This window comes from Scyliorhinus torazame, chromosome 3 (assembly GCF_047496885.1).
Source record: "Scyliorhinus torazame isolate Kashiwa2021f chromosome 3, sScyTor2.1, whole genome shotgun sequence".
Taxonomy (NCBI): Eukaryota; Metazoa; Chordata; class Chondrichthyes; order Carcharhiniformes; family Scyliorhinidae; genus Scyliorhinus; species Scyliorhinus torazame.
In genome coordinates this window covers 121,211,821-121,231,500 of record NC_092709.1, presented here as the reverse complement: position 1 = coordinate 121,231,500, position 19,680 = coordinate 121,211,821, and the positions used below count along the sequence as shown (strand labels likewise).

The following is a 19,680-nucleotide window of genomic DNA, read 5'->3' as shown; positions in this document are numbered from 1 at the left end:
GGTGCACTTCCCGCAGGTATAGTCAGTGGGGACACCGGTGGTATCCCTCACCACCCACATCCTACAGGAGGAGCATGTAACTGGCCTAGCCTCCATCCCTTCTTACCTTACAGAATATAGCTGCTGTGTGGACTAACTAGATCTCCGCCCTCCGACTCTGCTCCCAGTCAGCTACACTTCCTGTAAACTCCTGGCTCTCTTCGCACTCTTTGCGGAAATGTCAGAAACAAAATGAAAGGAGCACCTTACTCCCTCCTCACCTAACTCCCTCGGTCACCAAACTCACACTATCGCACTCAAAAAGCACCAAATTCAGCACTCCCTCGGTCACCAAACTCTCACTATCGCACTCAAAAAGCACCAAATTCAGCACTCAGTGCAAACAAAGTCTGCACTGTAGGGGATCACTTTTATACTGTGAATCTAGCCTCTGAAAAACTGGCCTAATCCAATTAACTAATTAACAAGCTCCAGCTGCAAGTGCCTAGAAGTAGAAGCCTGTTTAAAGCTGATTGAAAATTCACCTTCTTCTAAACCAAACAGCAACTTTTAAGTTAATTAACTAAATAAAAGAAAGACTAAACTTTAGATAAAAATGAAGCCTTATACTCCCTCGGTCACCAAACTCTCACTATCGCACTCAAAAAGCACCAAATTCAGCACTCAGTGTATGAGTGTAAATAGGTGTGTATGGAAGATGTCTAAAGCAGCAAGGGCCTCTGTAATGCTATCAGTAGGAGACTATGCACATAGGATCTGCTCAGTAGGGGACTATTGGCTGAATCCCTCAGCAATTAGCACTGACGCGACCATTAGAAAGTGCTAACAAACACAAATGTGTTTTTGCCCAGCACAAACACAATTGTGGGCAGATTACAGGCAGTTATGATTTCGGGTTCCGATCCAAAACCCCAGAGGCAATACGGCTTTCCCTAGCAGGCGGAGAGTGAGATTTCAAAGGTCATCAGCAGCCTACTGAAACAAGGAGTAATTCGAGCCGTAGCTTCCACTAACAATGCCCCGATTTGGCCAGTAAAGAAACCGGACGGCTCATGGCGACTCACAATTAACGATCACAAATTAAATAAAGTTACCCAGTTAACAGCCCCTACCGTTGCCACGTGCCCCACGACCATACTTAAACAGGGAGTGCAAGTGAGATATTTCACCGTGTCGGACATGAGCAATGGTTTCTGGTCCATTCCTCTAGATCGAGCTTGCCAATACACGTTTGCGTTCATTTTTCAAGGTCAGCAGTACACATGGACGTGTCTCCCACAAGGATTCCATAACGCCCCCTCCATTTCCCACAACTAGCTGCTGGTCTCTCTAAATTCTCCCGCCACGAATGACTAGTTCAATATGTCGACGACCTGCTCCTGCAAACTGACACCAAGAAAGAGCACGTGGCGCTGCTAGCCAAATTGCTAGCCCTGTTCCAGTCCATCGGATGTAATGTAAACACCAAAAAGGCTCAAATAATGAGTGAAGTGGGAAATGGTTCAGAAGGAAACCTGACACAGAAGATGGCTGTCTGACACACAAGATGGAGACACAGAGAATAAAGCAGACATAACTGATGCCTGGAGTCCAGCAGGGTGCCAGTAGGACAGATAGGAACAGATCCAGGACAAAGGGAACCAGACAGGAAGATTAGGAAATACATAAATGCGGGACACCACTTGAATAAAGCGGACTTCAGCCAAGGTGAACCCAATGATATGCTAATACGAATGTCTTGGGCCATTTCCTAAAACAAAGGGACAATCGATACTACTTTCCTGCTGCTGCCTGTAACCTGTAAAACCTCTTTGACTGTGGCCATGTGTAAATGGCAAAACGCTTACAAATTTACAAATAGCGATGTACAATCTATAAAATGTTTAAAGATAACAAGGTGATAATTGTTTTGTATCTGGGCTCATTGTGAACCCAAAGTATAAAATGAATGACTGCCATTCAAACCAGGAGAAAGGCTGGCTATTGTACCTTGGGGTACGTACGCTTTCTCCCGAAGCTTTGTGTAACAATAAAACTGCACTTATTTGAACACAGCAAGTCCAACTCCTGAAATCGTTGATTTTTCCCACAACAATGAGAAGGTTCTCCATTTGGGGACAATTATCACCCAAGGCAAAAGAGAGATTGAACAGAAGCGAATAGACCCCATAGTGAAATTGTTTAGTGGGATACGGTAGGGCAACACGGTAGCATTGTGGATAGCACAATTGCTTCACAGCTTCGATTCCAGCTTGGGTCACTGTCTGTGCGGAGCCTGCACATCCTCCCAGTGTGTGCGTGGGTTTCTTCCGGATGCTCCGGTTTCCTCCCACAGTCCAAAGATGTGCAGGTTAGGTGGATTGACCATGATAAATTGCCCATAGTGTCCAAAATTGCCCTGAGTGTTGGGTGGGGTTACGGGGATAGGGTGGAGGTGTTGACCTTGGGTAGGGTGCTCTTTCCAAGAGCCGGTGCAGACTTGATGGGCCGAATGGCCTCCTTCTGCACTGTAAATTCTATGATAATCTATGACACTGTAGGAATCACACAGATGGGCTTGCCACCAAAGCCGCCCCACTCTCAGAGCTCTTGAAAAAGAAAACACCCTGGAATTGGCTTCCACAGCACACAGACACCATTACTGATTTAAAGAGCTCCTTTTGAACGCTTTACAAGTTGCCGACCCTGACTTGCCATTTGCCATAGAAGTAGCAACCAACGACCAAACACTATCAGCAGTAATCCTACAGGAATGTCATGATTAGGACCAGTGGCCTATGCATCCAGAGTTTTAGACCCCGTAGAACAGGGATTTTCTGGCTGTGAACGACACCTGTTTGCAGTCTTTTGGGCAGTTCAATATTTCGTATACATTACAGGCCTCAAGCCTGTCACTATTCTCACCGAGCACCCCCTCACTCAACTTTGGTTAGACAGCAGACTAAAGGACTGTTCAGTTAGCCAGGTCAGTGCAGCTCGCTGGACACTATTACTGCAAAGAAGGGACATCTCCGTTAAGCGTACTAAGACCCACACCTTTTTAGCGGATAATGTACAATATGCAGGGACCCCACATGAATGCCAGATCATTACAGCCGCACACCACACAGGACCCTTTATTCCCAAGTCACTACAGCCACGCGCAGGTAGCAAGAAACCAGGTTCCCAAAACTCAGGGGACACATTTAAATCTATGTGGATGGTTCCTCCACTTTCGAGGATGGTGTTAGGATCACTGGATGCGGGATTTATATGGAAGATTCAAAGGGACGTCCCACTAGAAGAGATATGTTTAAAATTGCCAGGACATTTAGGAGCCCAGGCAGCAGAGCTTGCAGCCACAGCCTCTGTAATTGACCACCCAGACTCTTTCCCAATGCCTGCGGGCATGCACTCAGGCAGCCTGTTTGTCTGCAACAGTTTAACCAAATTCCTCCCCCTATGGGAAGCTCGTGGTTTTGTGTCCGCCAACGGAAAACCCCTACCCTCCACCCCTGTACTGAAGCACATCCCTAAGGAAGCAGCCGGCCGCACATATGCCATCATTAAAGTGAAAAGTCACCACCGCACCTCCCCACCTGGTAATCTCAAGGCAGACGCTTTAGCTAAAGCCCACAATGGTCACTTCTGGCGAGCACCCGAAGTCACAGACTCCAGATATCCCAAACCAATATCCAAGATTTATCCCAAGTACAAAAGGCAGACGAGCCCTTAAAGAGGTTTTGAACAGCACCTACCCAACCCCTTATGATAAATGGAAGGACACACTCACTATATAGGACAGCATAGTTTTAAAGGACGGAATTTATGAGGTCCCCACCCAGGCCAGAAACCAGTTAATATACCAGTTCCATGACGGACACGGACATCAGGGAATAGACACTACCATTGCCCATTTAAAACCTCTATGTTGGTGGTCTGATTTGAAAAGCGATGTCACCCATTATGTAGAGAATTGCCTCATTTGTGCTCAAAACAATCCCAACCGTTATGCAAAGAAGGGACAACCAAGACACACCCGACCCGTAGAGGGCCTCTGGACAAATCTTCAAATCGATTACATTGGTCCCCTCCACCCCTACAGAAATGGTTTCAAATATGTTCTGGGCGTTATCGATACATTCACTAAGTGGGTCGAGGCATTTCCCACTCGTTTCAACACAGCAAAAGCCATCGCTAAAATTTTGACCCATCAGATATTCATGCCTTGGGGTCTTCCACGCAGCATTGAGTCAGACCAAGGTTCCCACTTCACCGGCAGGGTACTGCAAAACTTAATGACAATATTTGGCATTAAACAGAAATTGCACATAGCATACCACCCCCAGTCCAGCGGCATAGTAGAGCGCATGAACCACACTTTAAAAACGACTATTCGGAAAGCGGTGCAGCAGAACAATACCACTTGGGATGCAGGCCTCATGTTCCTTAGAAATACGGTTTCACCCCCCACACTCGCATGACTGGGAGACCCATGAAAGGCATTGCATATTTACTAGGATTCGACTTGGCTGCTCCTGCAGTAACCGCTCTCACCCACGAAAAAGCAATGCAACAGATCACAGAAATCATTAAGCGGCACAACTTAGATATCAGAGGTAGGTTCTTTACACAGAGAGTGGTGGGTGTGTGGAATGCACTGCCAGCAGAGGTGGTGGAGTCAGAATCATTAGGGACATTTAAGCGACTCTTAGACAGGCATATGGCCAGCAGTAAATTGAAGGGGTGTAGGTTAGGTTGATCTTAGATTAGGATAAATGGTCGGCACAACATCGTGGGCTGAAGGGCCTGTACTGTTCTATGTAATTCTATGTCACTGGCTTCTACTGTCCAACTAGGCGCTAGAAAAAGGCAGTGTAAAGCCAGCTTTGACAAAAAGGTCCACCCCACAGGATACACAGTCGGCCAGCATGTTCTGATCTCGTTGTGCAACCCAAGTTCCTTCCGATCCCCTAAATTGGCAGGCCCCTACTCTTATTTCTGACGAAGTAAGCCTCTTTTTACAAAATAGCATACCCTAATGGTAAGACTGGTTGGTTCCACATCAACCAATTCAAAGCATACAGAGCCCAACGTAACCACGTCCACCAAATCACCTTGGCAATGGGAGATGACAACACCACGCCCACTGAAGATTACGCTCTGCAGCCGATCCAACCACTTCCCCCTCATGACGACACCCTACCATTAACCCTGCCCGTACATACAGATTTTGCACTTCAACTAGATACGAATGACGACCTCCTGGATTTGACTAGTAACCCTGACGACTTGCTCGATCTCTCTGAAGACAGCGACCCCCCCACCGCTCTAGACCCCCACAGGACACCGATCCGCCAGACCTACTTGAGGCACATGATTGGCTTGACTCTCCCCAGAGTAACGTCTTGGTTCAATTAAGCCCCATGCCTACCTGGCACGCCCCACCGACTTATACACCCTCCCCTTGCAGCTTAGCTTCCATTCCTGGGACCCCAGATCATGACTATCCTCCGACATGCCACAACCCCAATCCTCCACGATGGCACCGTGACCCTTCTCGCCAATTGGTAAGGTATGACGGATCAGACAATTCACAAGCCCACGCGGCAAACGCGCAGAGTAACCAGTATGAACCTGCAGACTCAAGTCTGGCCAGGAGGTAATGATGATTCAGACAATGAGCCTCTTCTGGGAAATGATTTAACGGAACAATTGATGTACGCAAATAATTGAGGTGTCCAATGATGACAAGCGGACGCCTAACTAAGGATTAATGTGTTGAATTTCTGAATTCTTCTTCTTCCTCACCTTTCTTTTTAACACATGGTTTTAATTCAGGTCGGCCCGATACCACATTGCACAAGAATTTGTTTATCCAGTCAAAGATGCAGTATACTGACCAATGGCAGTCAAAGACACAATCTGTGGGCTACTATCCCCATGGAGAAAGATCTCACATGAATACAAACTCTTCCTGTTCGTCACGGTCACCCAGGGCGGGAGACACGGCACTAATCCCCGCAATACCCGAGGACTCCAAACAAAATCTGGTCAAGTAAAGCTCAGGTAGTGGAGAAACGGCATTTCCCTCGCCCTACACGGGGATCCCACACATTCGTCACCCGTAGCGACCCATACGCACCCCATGTCACCCTCAAATTCGCTGGAATGGTTTTCTGCATGCTTGATTGCCTTGCGCAGGTCTTAATCTTCACGTCCAACCGGACTCCATCTCCTCTGTTTGGTTGTGCGATCAAGAATGTGTTCCACAACGCTCCACAGTCTAAACCCTCTTCTCTTCCACATTTCTCTAGACCCCTTCGGTCACTCCCACCTGCTATTTACACGTTAGACACAACGGTTGCTGATCATGGAATCCTTCTGTGCCCCTGGGACGAAACTTTATAAAATTGGCCACCCTAAAATTCAGCTAGTTAAGCAAAGCCTCAACCTCCCATGGTTGTGATTTAAGATGGAGGCGAGTCAAAGAAAGTATCCGCCCACTCCAAACATCGACCACACAAGCTGTGAGATACTTGAACACTGAATTCTGTACTTTAAATTTGCATTTCTGGTCTCTCTCCAAAATTTATTTAAACAAAAAAAATGGGGGGAGTCACACATGGTGACAATCATAAAGGGTAACTGGAATTAAGAGAGAAAGACTAATACATACAGGTGTTAACCAAAGATAATAACATGATGCTATGATTGTTTCCCTAGGAATTACACGGAAACACACGGAAGACAGACAACCTACAGAATGAATCCAGGACCCCTATTCTTCACCATGATCATTGCTGGACTTACTGAACTCTCCGCGCAACACAATATGAACTTACTCCATGCTGGGCAACTGTGGTTTGCTCCACCAAGTGCCGGGGAATGTGAGGACGGAACATTATAAGTAAAACCCAACAGAAGCATCCTATTTGGGGATAATAATGAAAGGGCAATGCACAAAAGGCCCAACGGGACCACATCTGCGTGCGACATCAGCACAACTGGTAAAGGGGATTGGTGGGAACTTATGAATAAAGGGTGTCCCGAAATTGGATGTTTAAGGAGAAGCTCAGGGAACACATTATGAATCGGACAAAACTGCCCCGGGACATCCACTAAAGGTAACTTAATATTACACAGAGTTAGATTAGGACATCAGCCAGCCCCAAACACCACCACCCCACAGACCACCTCTCGTCAGGACACCAGCCAGCAACTGTTAGAGATCGAGACCAAAACCCCCAACTTGTGGGAAAAGTTTGCAAAAGGGAACCCCCTCTCCTAATTGCGGTAATATATATTGTCATCCTCACATTCCAACTCCGTAAATCGAAGGCAAAAGCCTCCCACCCCCAGATATACACGGTCCGAGCCCCCCTTTTTGGATTTCCATAAGGCGGCATCCTGGGAATGCACAATTTATAATCGACTGTTACAGCCGCTGCTGAAATGAGCCATTTGTGCCTTGTCTTTTTCGTTAGAAGGATAAGTGGAATGAATGAGGTGCTGCTGCTTTCAATTTTGTGTGGTAAATAAAGTTTTTTAATATGTGAGCAAGCAGCATGAGAGTAGGTTAGCTTAAAAAAGTTAATTAGAAATGAACTGGATGTATGAGTGTAATTTAAAATGAGATAATAATTAGCAATGTATTTAATTTGATGAACTGTATGTAATAGTAATGAATTAGGTAAAACTGTGCAATGAATTTAGGGCAGAGTAGAGTAGGACCTGAACTGTCTGACAGGTGACTGGCCAAACAAGGTAGACATGGGCTCGAGTCTGTGATCCACCAAGCTTCACATTCAGGATCAAGAGGATAGATATGTGGCCATCTAAAATGGCCGCCCGCAAAGGTTAATGGGAAATGTGGTCAAGTTGGGCCACAGACAGTACACAGCCCGTGTATTGAGCAAAGAAAAAACAGACCGAACTGAAACTTGCACCTGTTAAAGGTCAATCACCAATTTCCCCAGGACAATAGACTCAAGTTAAGGAATAGCAACAGTTGCAGACTCGCCCTTATTTGGAAAGGACTATGCACTTGGAACAATGGTGACTAGGACTCGCCCAAGCCATCGAGATACCCGCCCCTAATTGGCCAGTATCGATCAGAGTGATCGAAACCCTATCGATCCATTGGATCCTGAGTTAACCCCACCCAAAAGGGCGTGAAAGAGAAGAAGGATAAGAGGCCCTCCGCACTAGGGATCGATCTGTTTTGGGATCGGCCCGTGCCCACACCAACTGCAGCATAATGACCAGCCAAGTTCAAGATCCGTGATCGGTATCAGAGAGACGAGCCGCAGCCGAGACGAACCTGACGATTTCCAGCCGACAGACGTGGGGATTAAGATAAAGGCCTTATCGACCTGCACAGAGCCGGTCACCCAGAAGTTTCGTAAAGGTCATCTTTAGTGTAGGTGTAGTTTAATGCGTAGCCGCATGTATCATTGCACATAGAGATAAGTCTTGTGTTTAATAATAAACCGTCTTTTGAACTAACAATGTGTGGTAATTTGGTCAATACAAGAAACATACTCGCAGCTTGCGGTTTGTTAATAGAACACAACATGGTCCAGACTATCCACACACCCTATCCAAAATCATCTTCCACAAAGTCCTTTTCTTTGGTGAACACTGATGCAAAGTACTCATTTAGTACATGGCCCATTTCCTCTGGCTCAACACCTAGATTCCCCCACTCTCCTTAAGTGGTCCAATCCTTTCCCTGGCCACCCTCTTGCTTTTTACATACAAAAAAAAAAGCTTTGGGATTCACCTTAATCATACTTGCCAAGCACTTTCCATGACTCCTCCTAATTTCTCACTTCAGTACCTTCCTACTTTCTTTATACTCAAGGGTTTAGACTGTCCCTACCTTTCTAGACCATACAAAAGCCTACTTTTTCTTTTTGACGAGGTTCACAATTTCCTTCATTATACATGGCTCCCTAAACATCCCACACTTATCCTCCGTTCTCTCAGGAACATGATTTTCCTGAATCCTAATCAACTGTTGCTTGAAAGTCTCCAATATGTCTGATGTTGATTTACTCTCCAACAGCCGCACCCAATCAAAATTCTTCAATTCCTCTCTAATGTTATCGAAATTTGCTTTTCCCCAGTTTAGCACCTTAACGTGAGGGTTACCCTCATCCCTACCCAAAAGTACCCTAAAACCTATGGAATTGTGGTCACTACTTTTGCTGTACAAAACTCTGGTACGGCCGCATTTGGAGTATTGCGTACAGTTCCGGACACTGCATTATAGGAAAGACGTGGAAGCTTTGGAGCGGGTGCAGAGGAGATTTACCAGGATGTTGCCTGGTATGGAGGGAAAATCTTATGAGGAAAGGCTGATGGACTTGAGGTTGTTTTCGTTAGAGAGAAGAAGGTCAAGAGGAGACTTAATAGAGGCATACAAAATGATCAGGGGGTTAGATAGGGTGGACAGTGAGAGCCTTCTCCCGCGGATGGAAATGGCTAGCACGAGGGGACATAGCCTTAAACTGAGGGGTGATAGATATAGGACAGTGGTCAGAGGTAGGTTCTTTACGCAGAGTGGTGAGGCCGTGGAATGCCCTACCTGCAACAGTAGTGAACTTGCCAACATCGAGGGCATTTAAAAGTTTATTGGATAATCAATCATATGGATGACAATGGCATAGTGTAGGTTAGATGGCTTTTGTTTTTTGACTTCCCATGTCGGTGCAACATCGTGGGCCGAAGGGCCTGTACTGCGCTGTATCGTTCTATGTTCTATGTACTCCCAAAATGTTCCCCTACTGAAACCTCAACCACCTGTCGAGGCGGATAATCCCCAATACCAGATCCAGTACTGCCCCTTCCCCTATCTCTCGCTAGCAGTTGGGAGTCTGTAATAAACGCCCAACATTGTGATTGCCCCTTCCTGTTCCTAAGCTCTATCTGGATTGCCTCATTGTATGAGCCCTCCAAAGTGACCTCCCGCAGTATGGCTATAATATTTTCCTTAACCAGTAATGCTACTCTCCTACCCCTTTTACATCCCTCTCTATCACTTCTGAAGCATCTATACCCTCCAACATTCAGCTGCCAATCCTGCCCTTCCTTTAACCACGTTTCTGTGATAGTCACAACATCATAGTTCCAAGTACTAATCAGTGCTCTGTTGCTCTTTTTAATGAGTGGAATACTACCCCACCAGCGTCACCAATAATGTTGCCAAATTAACTAGATATGGCAGTTATTTCAGAGCCACCAGGTATCAAATGATACCACAAGGCTTTACCGGATATCGATCAAAGACCAAACAACCAGTTAGCCAGTTCAAGTTCAAAAATAGTTTATTTACACTCAAGGATTACTTCAACATGCAACATAAAACATTACAAGTTAAACTACACCTAACTACTACAATAACCTATACTTAACTTCAGGGCAACCGGCTCTTTGCAGATGAACAAGGTCTTTGTTCGGATCTTGCGTGGCTGGGTAGAAGAAGTGGCTTTGTTTCTGTTGGGCTCATCTGTCTGGTCGCGATCGTTGGTCTTGAACTTGTCTTCTGGTTGTAATGCTACACTTGGTTTTAGGCGTAGGCCAGGGCCAAGAGAGACCGAGCACATGGCTGTCTCTCTTTTTATCCCTCTGGGATTTTGCGCACTTTGGGGCGGTCCTTAGCTTTGGACCCAATAATTCGACAGGCTTCAATCACTGCCTTCGATTTTGGCCAATAAAGGTGGCTGGGCGCGTCCTGAGCGGTGATTGATCTTGGCTGTTTGGGCTTTCTTAGCAAAGGGAGTGGCGCCGGTTAGTCTGCTTCTGTATCGGTTACCTGAGTACAGTCCTTTTGTTCTGGGGAAACGAGCCATTAGAATGCAAAAGAGCTGGGGGTTTCGATCGCATCTAGCTATCTGCGTTGCAAATACACACAAAAGCTCTGAGTGTGTCTGAGTCCTTGGTTGGCCATAATTCCCATGGTCCTTTGCAGATGGCCATCCCAGATGGCTACATCCCATCCTCTTGATCCTTAACACGAAGCGTGGTGGATCACACTGTTGATCCCTCATCCGTCTTATGGTGTGCCGGTTACCCTTGGTCAAGGACAGGCTCTACACTACTCTGTCCTATGTTTTGGAGCATTTACATAAGTTTTATTAACAGATCATACATTCATAATCACTAAGGGGTCACTATAAAACATTCAACTATTACACATTTAACTTTTTGCACAAGGAAATATCTAACTATTACTATCTAAGCTACACTCATGCTACTGGCAAATATAAAAAGGAACTTATGTTCAATACAACATTTTTAAACCAACGGCAGCATCACATTTCTACTTAACTTATCAACGTTACAGAGGTGCACAATATTTATTTTTATCGGTGGTTACATTGTTTGTTGGGTTGGGTGAATTCCGAAGGGGGCTGGGAGTGTATATATCGGAGAGCGGGAGACTCTTTTTCGCCATTTGCGGAGTCCAAGTGTCTTGATGACACTGCAGATTATCGCTATCACCAGAAGGGCCTATACTGTGTATATTAACTATGTTTTCGCACCAAGTGGGGGTTTCAGTGTTTGTCTCTATGTGTGGTGTGGTGTCCGGGCCAGGGGTATCATGTTGTGTGGTCATGTTCGGGGCTCTGTAGGGTACAGAGGCTTGTAACACGCGCAGTTGTAGGAGTCCAGCGATGATCACAATGGAAGTCATCAGTCCTGTCTTCATCTTGTCTTCCGTTCTTTGTATATTCCTGGCGGTGCAAGCATAACATCTATTATCTTTGGTTAACAAATCGTTTTGTTTGTCTTTCTCTCCTTAACTTCAATTACCCTTTAGAATCGTCACCATGTGTGACTCCCTCATTTTTCTTTTTGAAATAACCTTTTTTAGAGACAAGACATGCGAAAGAAATTTCCTTTTTAAGTGCGGAGAATCTCACAGCTTCTGGTAGATGCGGGGAGTGGGCAGACAATTTCACCGTCCAGTCTTTTCTTTACTACAACCATTGATGATAGAGGCTCATTCTTCACTAGCCGAATTTTAGAGCTGCCAGTTTTATAAAATTTCTTCGTCCCAGGGTCCCACTACCCAGAGGTAGTTCGCATATAGCAGCATATACGTGGCAACCAAGTGTGTCAAACATGTAAATAGCAGGTGGGGAAGTGACCAAAGAGTCACGGAAGGTAAAGAGTTGAGCGTACAGAATGTGGCAAAGGACATTCTTTAAACCACAATAAGAGCAGAGAAGGCAAAACTAAGACCTGCCAAAGACAGTGAAAAGTGTAAAGAGCCAATCCAGAGTACTCAAAGTGGCGGGAACATGAGGTGCGTGTGGGCCACAGGGCGGTGATCAGTGCCATTGCTCCACGACCAGAGCTCAGCTGACCGGATACATTTGGGGTCCTCAGGCAGAGCGGGGATCGGTGCCGTTATTCCACTACCTGGGTGACCGAAACGAGCGAAAAGAATTTGTAACACATGTTAGATCCAATAATTGTTCCTTTAACGGCCTTTGGTCAGTAAATGGCATCGGAAGAATGACTGTATCAAGAAATTGGGTGTCTGGCCGACATTAATTAAAACCATGTAGCAATAAGAAAGAAAGGAGGAAATAAAAGGCGGGCAGGCTCCATTAGCAAATAGGACACCGAAATTCTTATGCGGCTCCTTTTTCTCATCATCTGGACACCTCAGGGTGTTACACCAAAGCGTTGTAAAAGGGTTACCGTAACGGGAGTCAGACTCAGAATCGTCACCATCTCCCGGTTGCTGGACTCGTGTCTGCCGATTTTGTGCCGTGGGCCATCGTAGAATCCGAATCGTCATGTCTTCCAGTCTACAAAAGTTGTCGCGGTGCCAAAAAAGGATTCGCTTGTCGTGAGGGGCGGTGGCAGCAAAGGGCAAATTACTGTTGTTGGGCGGTGGCGTTGGCTCTGGCTGTGGAAGGGGATATTGGGGGCCAAACATGTCCTTGTCATGGTTTCAGGGGCTGGAGTGACTGGGGCCGGGGAGGTTGTACCAGTGGTCAGAGATCGTGGTCAATTCGGGAAGGCTGGCGCTATCGTCTGAATCAAGCTCAAGGTGGAAAGTCGTACTTATGGGCGGAGACAAGGTCGGGTCTGTGGGCCTATATGTGCTGTCATGGCTGCGGGAGGGTTGGACTAGGTTGTCGATGGGTGGGGCGGAATCGTCTGCTATTGCCAGGGAGATGTGGCGGGAGTGGCTATATTGGGTTCCATAGACTTTGAGCTGGTTGATGTGGAACCAACCAGTTTTACCATTGGGGTACGTTATCTTGTACAGAGGGGCTCACTTTGTCTGAAATGGAGTAGGGTCCTGCAAATTTAGGGGAGACGAACGAACTGGGATTGTACAGGGAAACCATCACTTGCACTTGCTGACCGACTGTATACTCTACGGGGTGGACTGTTTTATCAAAGCAGGCCTGACTCTGCTTTTTCCTAGCACCTAGTCAGACAGCTGCAGCGAGCTGTGCTGCTTTAATATTTTCCGTGACTTGTTGGACTGCTTTTTCATGGGTGAGGGCGGTGACTGTGGGGCTTGCCGAATCGAGACCTAATAAATATTCAGTTCCTTTCATGGGTCGTCCGGTCATGAGAGTGTGGGGGGTGAAACCTGTGGAACTGGATACTGTGTTCCTAATAAACATAAGGGCTTGCGCTGTGTGGTGACTGGATTCATGGGGGTGTGTGCTGCCTGTGCAGTCGGTGGTGTGGGTACTTTCCTTTTCGGGGCCTGGGAGCTCCATTGTGATTTTCGGTATCTTCCACATATCTGTGGGTGGTTTCATTTAGATCTTGCCAATTGGGGCCATTCTCCTCATCTAAATCTTGTCCAAAGGCATCTCTGAATCCATTTTGCACTGACAGCAGTGACTGCAACTATTTGTCGTCTACATTTCGCTCTGTAGTGGACCTATGGCGCGCTCGTAAAGCTGCCTTTAAATTTGCGCATTGTCTTGTTAACTGTGCTACCTGCTGTTCTGTCTCTTCTCGTACCAAAATTGCGCGCTGTGTATCTTGGTCAGCTTTATCGTACTGGGTCTGAAAGCTGCTAAGGTGAACTAAGCAATGTATGCCCGTTTGACATCAGCCATCTCTTTATCATTAGCTGCCAACTGTTCCCGGAGTTGCTCATTAATCTTTTCACATTCACTATAGTTTCCCTCATTCTTCTCCTCTTTCTCAACTAGTTGTCTGCGGAGCGTCCTCACGACCTCCTCTGTGCCTCGCAACTGTGCCAAACAGGACACTATTGCCATCGGCTTACGAACGTTCGCTGCATTATTCTTATGTACCTCAACCGAGTGGTTGCTCCACCAGGTTTGTCCCATGCTTCCTGGACCGGACTCATAATTTGAACAAAACTCGGACGAAAGGGGCCATCCTTTCCCCTTCAAATACTTCCTCAACTCTTCTTCCCATATGGGGCACTGCTCTGCTCTGTTGGTCGCTGCGAACTCAGGTTCCTGTGGGTTCATTAGGCGTTCCATCGCTTTTGTGGCCATTGCTACTATTATCTCTGTTTTCCTACCGTTAAGTTCTCGGTTTTCCTACCTCTAAGTTCTCTTTTGCTCTGCTTCTAACTTCTCTTTTCCTGCCGTCAATTTGGGACAGGAGGAAACAGGCGGTGATTCGAACAGCGGGTATGGCCTAGGCTATTTTCCGGTTCACAATACTCCCGATAGTTTCACACAAATTCTAACGAGTTTCGAGTTTACCTTCTATCCCTGTTAGTACGCATGCAAGTTAATACACACTTCCGAATCTTGGTGGTTTGATCGATATGGGCCTTACACTAGTGGTTTCTTTCACTTTTCCTCAATTGGATTTCTAATGCAAAGTTTTGTGGGTTCTCTCGGAGTGACAAAATCACTTCTAGGTCGAGTCCCGGCAGACACGCCAATAATGTTGCTCTTTTTAATGAGTGGAATACTATCCCACCAGCGTCACCAATAATGTTGCAAAATTAACTAGATATGGCAGTTATTAATGATAATATTGCTTTTAAGTTAAACTACACCTAACAACTACAATAACCTATACTTAACTTCAGGGCAACCGGGTTTTTGCAGATGAACAAGGCCTTTGTTCGGATCTTTTATGGCTGGGGAGAAGAAGTGGCTTCATTTCTGCTGGGCTCATCAGTCTGGTAGCAATCCTTGGTCTTGAACTTGCCTTCTGGTCGTAATGCTATACTTGGTTTTAGGCATAGGCTGGGGCCAAGAGAGACTGAACACATGGCTGTGTCTCTTTTTAACCCTCTGGGATTTTGCGCTCTTTGGGGCGGTCCTTAGCTTTGGACCCAATAATTCGACAGGCTTCGATCACTGCCCTCGATTTTGGCCAATAAAACGGCGGGTGCCTTGATGGATGAGCGTGTCCTGAGCAGTCATTGACCTTGGCTGTTTGGGCTTTCTTAGCAAAGGGAGTGGCGCCGGTTAGCCTGCATCGGTTACCTGAGTACAGTCCTTTTGTTCTGGGGAAATGGTCCATTAGAATGCAAAAGAGCTGGGGGTTTCGATCGCATTTAGCTATCTGGGTTGCAAATACACACACAAGCTCTGAGTGTGTCTGAGTCCTGGGTTGGCCATAATTCCCATGGTCCTTTGCAGGTGGCCATCCCAGATGGCTACAGCTCTAAGTTCATATCTGCTATACTTCTGACGTTGAAACAAATACACTTCAGACCACTGCGTTTAAGCAGACAGGGTGAAATCATTGAAACATACATGATCCATATATGAAACATGCATGATTCTGAAGCAACTTGACAGGATACACACAGGCTGGGGAATGTAGAACACAGATTTCCACGTATGTATGATATACAAATAAATCTATTTCTGATGATACATTCTTATTACAGTCTTGAATAGACGATTGGGAATAGGTCAGAAGGGGCAGACAAGGCATAAACCAAACAGAATGCAGTTAACGGATAGAAACAAGTGATCTATCACTGTGCATTCTACCAGCTGAAAGTAACAACAATTTTGCCACTTCTCAGCCTTTCGCTTGTTCAATTTGAATAAACCTTCCACTCTACTGTACAATGCACTGGACATTTTAAGAACTTTTGGTCTATATAATTATCAGGAATTTATCTAGATTGATAAATTTATTAAACATGTGAAGAAAATATAAAAATTATACCATAGCACGATAGCACTTTCAATGTATCATATGTTCAACACAACAGCTAGTATTTGATCAAATGCAACTAAAAGGTACTATCAATGAATATTAAAGCTATTGAAATAAGTTAAATTAGAAATTGACAGCAAAATATCGAATCAGATTATCTTTTTCTGTCTGATACAAGTCTTAAACATACTCTGAAAAGGAATACTGTATCATAAACTTTTCATATGACTCATTCAGGTTTGCATGAATTGAGGAATCAACTAACTTTATGGAGGTTTAAATTCCATTCCTGAAATTGAAGCAACCTTGAATATATCTATTACACTGCAAATAAAATATAAATAAGGAAAGTGAATATAAGTGATACCCGGTATGGTGATTGGTGTTGACTGTACAAAGAAGTAAAACGATCCACTTTTCACTGGTCTTTATTGGCAAGGATTAAACAATTCTCAGTTTTATCTCTGAAAATATAAAAGGCAGCTCCTCCCAAATAGGAGGAAGGATGGATGTATCGGTGTACAGATAGAGTATCTCAAAACCGACAAGCTTGGGACCGAGGCAGTGTCGGATTTCAGATCTTGCCATATTTCGGATCGGACGGTTTAGGACACGTGCAGTTTGAGTAAAGCCAAGTCAGGTGGGGTTAAGGGCCGCTCAGAGCATGGGAATAGATGGGCGCAGGGAATAACTAGTCAGATGCAACACTCGTCAAAGCAACACCCAGCTGAATTGCCCAGTTATTTTTTATACTTTACTCAATTAAAATTGGTGCTTGGCATAGAACATAGAACGATACAGCGCAGTACAGGCCCTTCGGCCCACTATGTTGCACCGACATGGGAAGTCAAAAAACAAAAGCCATCGAACCTACACTATGCCATTATCATCCATATGCTTATCCAATAAACTTTTAAATGCCCTCAATGTTGGCGAGTTCACTACTGTTGCAGGTAGGGCATTCCACGGCCTCACCACTCTTTGCGTAAAGAACCTACCTCTGTCCTATATCTATTACCTCTCAGTTTAAGGCTATGTCCCCTCATGCTAGCCATTTCCATCCGCGGGAGAAGGCTCTCACTGTCCACCCTATCTAACCCCCTGATCATTTTGTATGCCTCTATTAAGTCTCCTCTTAACCTTCTTCTCTCCAACGAAAACAACCTCAAGTCCATCAGCCTTTCCTCATAAGATTTTCCCTCCATACCAGGCAACATCCTGGTAAATCTCCTCTGCACCCGCTCCAAAGCTTCCACGTCCTTCCTATAATGAGGTGACCAGAACTGTACGCAATACTCTATTCTACAATGCCCGGTTTTCAGACAACTCCTGTATTTGGACAGCCGGGATGGAGACACTTGTACTGTATTACCAGTGTTGAAGAGCATTAAGTTGTTAATACCACAGTTAATTTTCAAGCAAATTTGAAAGAGGCTGAATCACTATTAAGTTTACCAATACATTCCCACCTCAAACAATGAGAGACACAACTGTAACACACAAGCCTAAACAAACTTTGACAACTAAACCTTTTCTGTTTCTGCTGCCTCCAAAACACATCCTGCTTTCCATTACACAACTCCATAAACTCAAAATTGTTCAAAATGCTGCTGTCCCACACTAAATTTCATGTGTCCACAACCCGGCTCCTTGCTAAATACACTGACTCTCCATTCACAAAACATTCCATCAAAAATCATTGTCCTGCTCTTGATTCCATCCCCTCACTAGTATCCTATTTCAGTGCAACTAAACACGGGTTGCCTACGTTAATCATGGTACACGTCACCTTCCATTTGGTTATGCATCCTTGTAGTTAAGAGACAAATTTGAGGCTTATGGAATGTGCAAGAGGGAACTTAAAGGAAATTAGGAGAGCAAAGTAGGGACATAAAGGATACCGACAGGTAAAATAAAGGAAAATCCCAAATCGTTTTAAAAGTACATTAAGGGTAAAAGGATAACTAGGGAAAGAGTACATAGAACATAGAACGATACAGCGCAGTACAGGCCCTTCGGCCCACGATGTTGCACCGAAACAAAAGCCATCTAACCTACACTATGCCATTATCATCCATATGTTTATCCAATAAACTTTTAAATGCCCTCAATGTTGGCGAGTTCACTACTGTTGCAGGTAGGGCATTCCACGGCCTCACTACTCTTTGCGTAAAGAACCTACCTCTGACCTCTGTCCTATATCTATTACCCCTCAGTTTAAAGCTATGTCCCCTCGTGCCAGCCATTTCCATCCACGGGAGAAGGCTCTCACTGTCCACCCTATCTAACCCCCTGATCATTTTGTATGCCTCTATTAAGTCTCCTCTTAACCTTCATCTCTCCAACGAAAACAACCTCAAGTCCATCAGCCTTTCCTCATAAGATTTTCCCTCCATACCAGGCAACATCGTGGTTTACCACCCGCTCCTTTGCACCCGCTCCAAAGCTTCCACGTCCTTCCTATAATGCGGTGACCAGAACTGTACGCAATACTCCAAATGCGGCCATACCAGAGTTTTGTACAGCTGCAACATGACCTCCTGACTCCGGAACTCAATCCCTCTACCAATAAAGGGCAACACTCCATAGGCCTTCTTCACAACCCTATCAACCTGGGTGGCAACTTTCAGGGATCTATGTACATGGACACCTAGATCCCTCTGCTCATCCACACTTCCAAGAACTTTACCATTAGCCAAATATTCCGCATTCCTGTTATTCCTGTTATTCCTTCCAAAGTGAATCACCTCACACTTCTCTACATTAAACTCCATTTGCCACCTCTCAGCCCAGCTCTGCAGCTTATCTATATCCCTCTGTAACCTGCTACATCCTTCCACACTGTCGACAACACCACCGACTTTAGTATCGTCTGCAAATTTACTCACCCACCCTTCTGCGCCTTCCTCTAGGTCATTGATAAAAATGACAAACAGCAACGGCCCCAGAACAGATCCTTGTGGTACGCCACTTGTAACTGAACTCCATTCTGAACATTTCCCATCAACCACCACCCTCTGTCTTCTTTCAGCTAGCCAATTTCTGATCCACATCTCTAAATCTCCCTCAATCCCCAGCCTCCGTATTTTCTGCAATAGCCTACCGTGGGGAACCTTATCAAATGCTTTACTGAAATCCATATACACCACATCAACTGCTCTACCCTCGTCTACCTGTTCAGTCACCTTCTCAAAGAACTGTAAGGTACATTAAGGACCACAGTGAGAGTTTGTGTGGAGCTGGAGGTGGGGTTCAAAATGAATATTTTGTGTCAGTGTTCATGAGAAAGAGGGACAGTGTGGGTATAGAAATCAGGAAGAAAAGCGGTGATAAAATTAAAGAAATTAACATAGACAGAGAGGAAGTTCTGAGTGGTCAGGCAGGCTTGAAAGTAGACAAATCTCCAGGGCCAGATGAAATGTATCCCAGGCTGTTGAGTGATGTAAGGGAGGAAATAGCATGGGTACTGGCAATAATTTTCAATTCCTCTCTGGCCACAGGAGAGGTGTCGGAGGTCTGGAGGATAACCAATGTGGTACCATT

At 45.4% G+C, this 19,680-nt stretch overlaps 1 protein-coding gene across 8 annotated transcripts in view; it reads right to left on the bottom strand.

Moving 5' to 3' along the window:
• The window catches only part of ugt8 (UDP glycosyltransferase 8), a 347,377-nt gene that overhangs the window by 131,986 nt on the left and 195,711 nt on the right, over positions 1-19,680 (bottom strand). Inside the window, exon 4 of one of the 8 annotated variants that reach the window (XM_072496167.1) lies at positions 10,293-11,741. The exons of 6 other annotated variants lie outside the window; for them this stretch is intronic. In XM_072496167.1, the coding sequence (XP_072352268.1) occupies positions 11,324-11,741 (418 nt within the window). In that variant the 3' untranslated portion in view covers positions 10,293-11,323. Of the gene's footprint in view, positions 1-10,292; positions 11,742-19,680 lie in introns of those variants that run through there. One more of the 8 variants, XM_072496168.1, reaches the window with a different exon arrangement.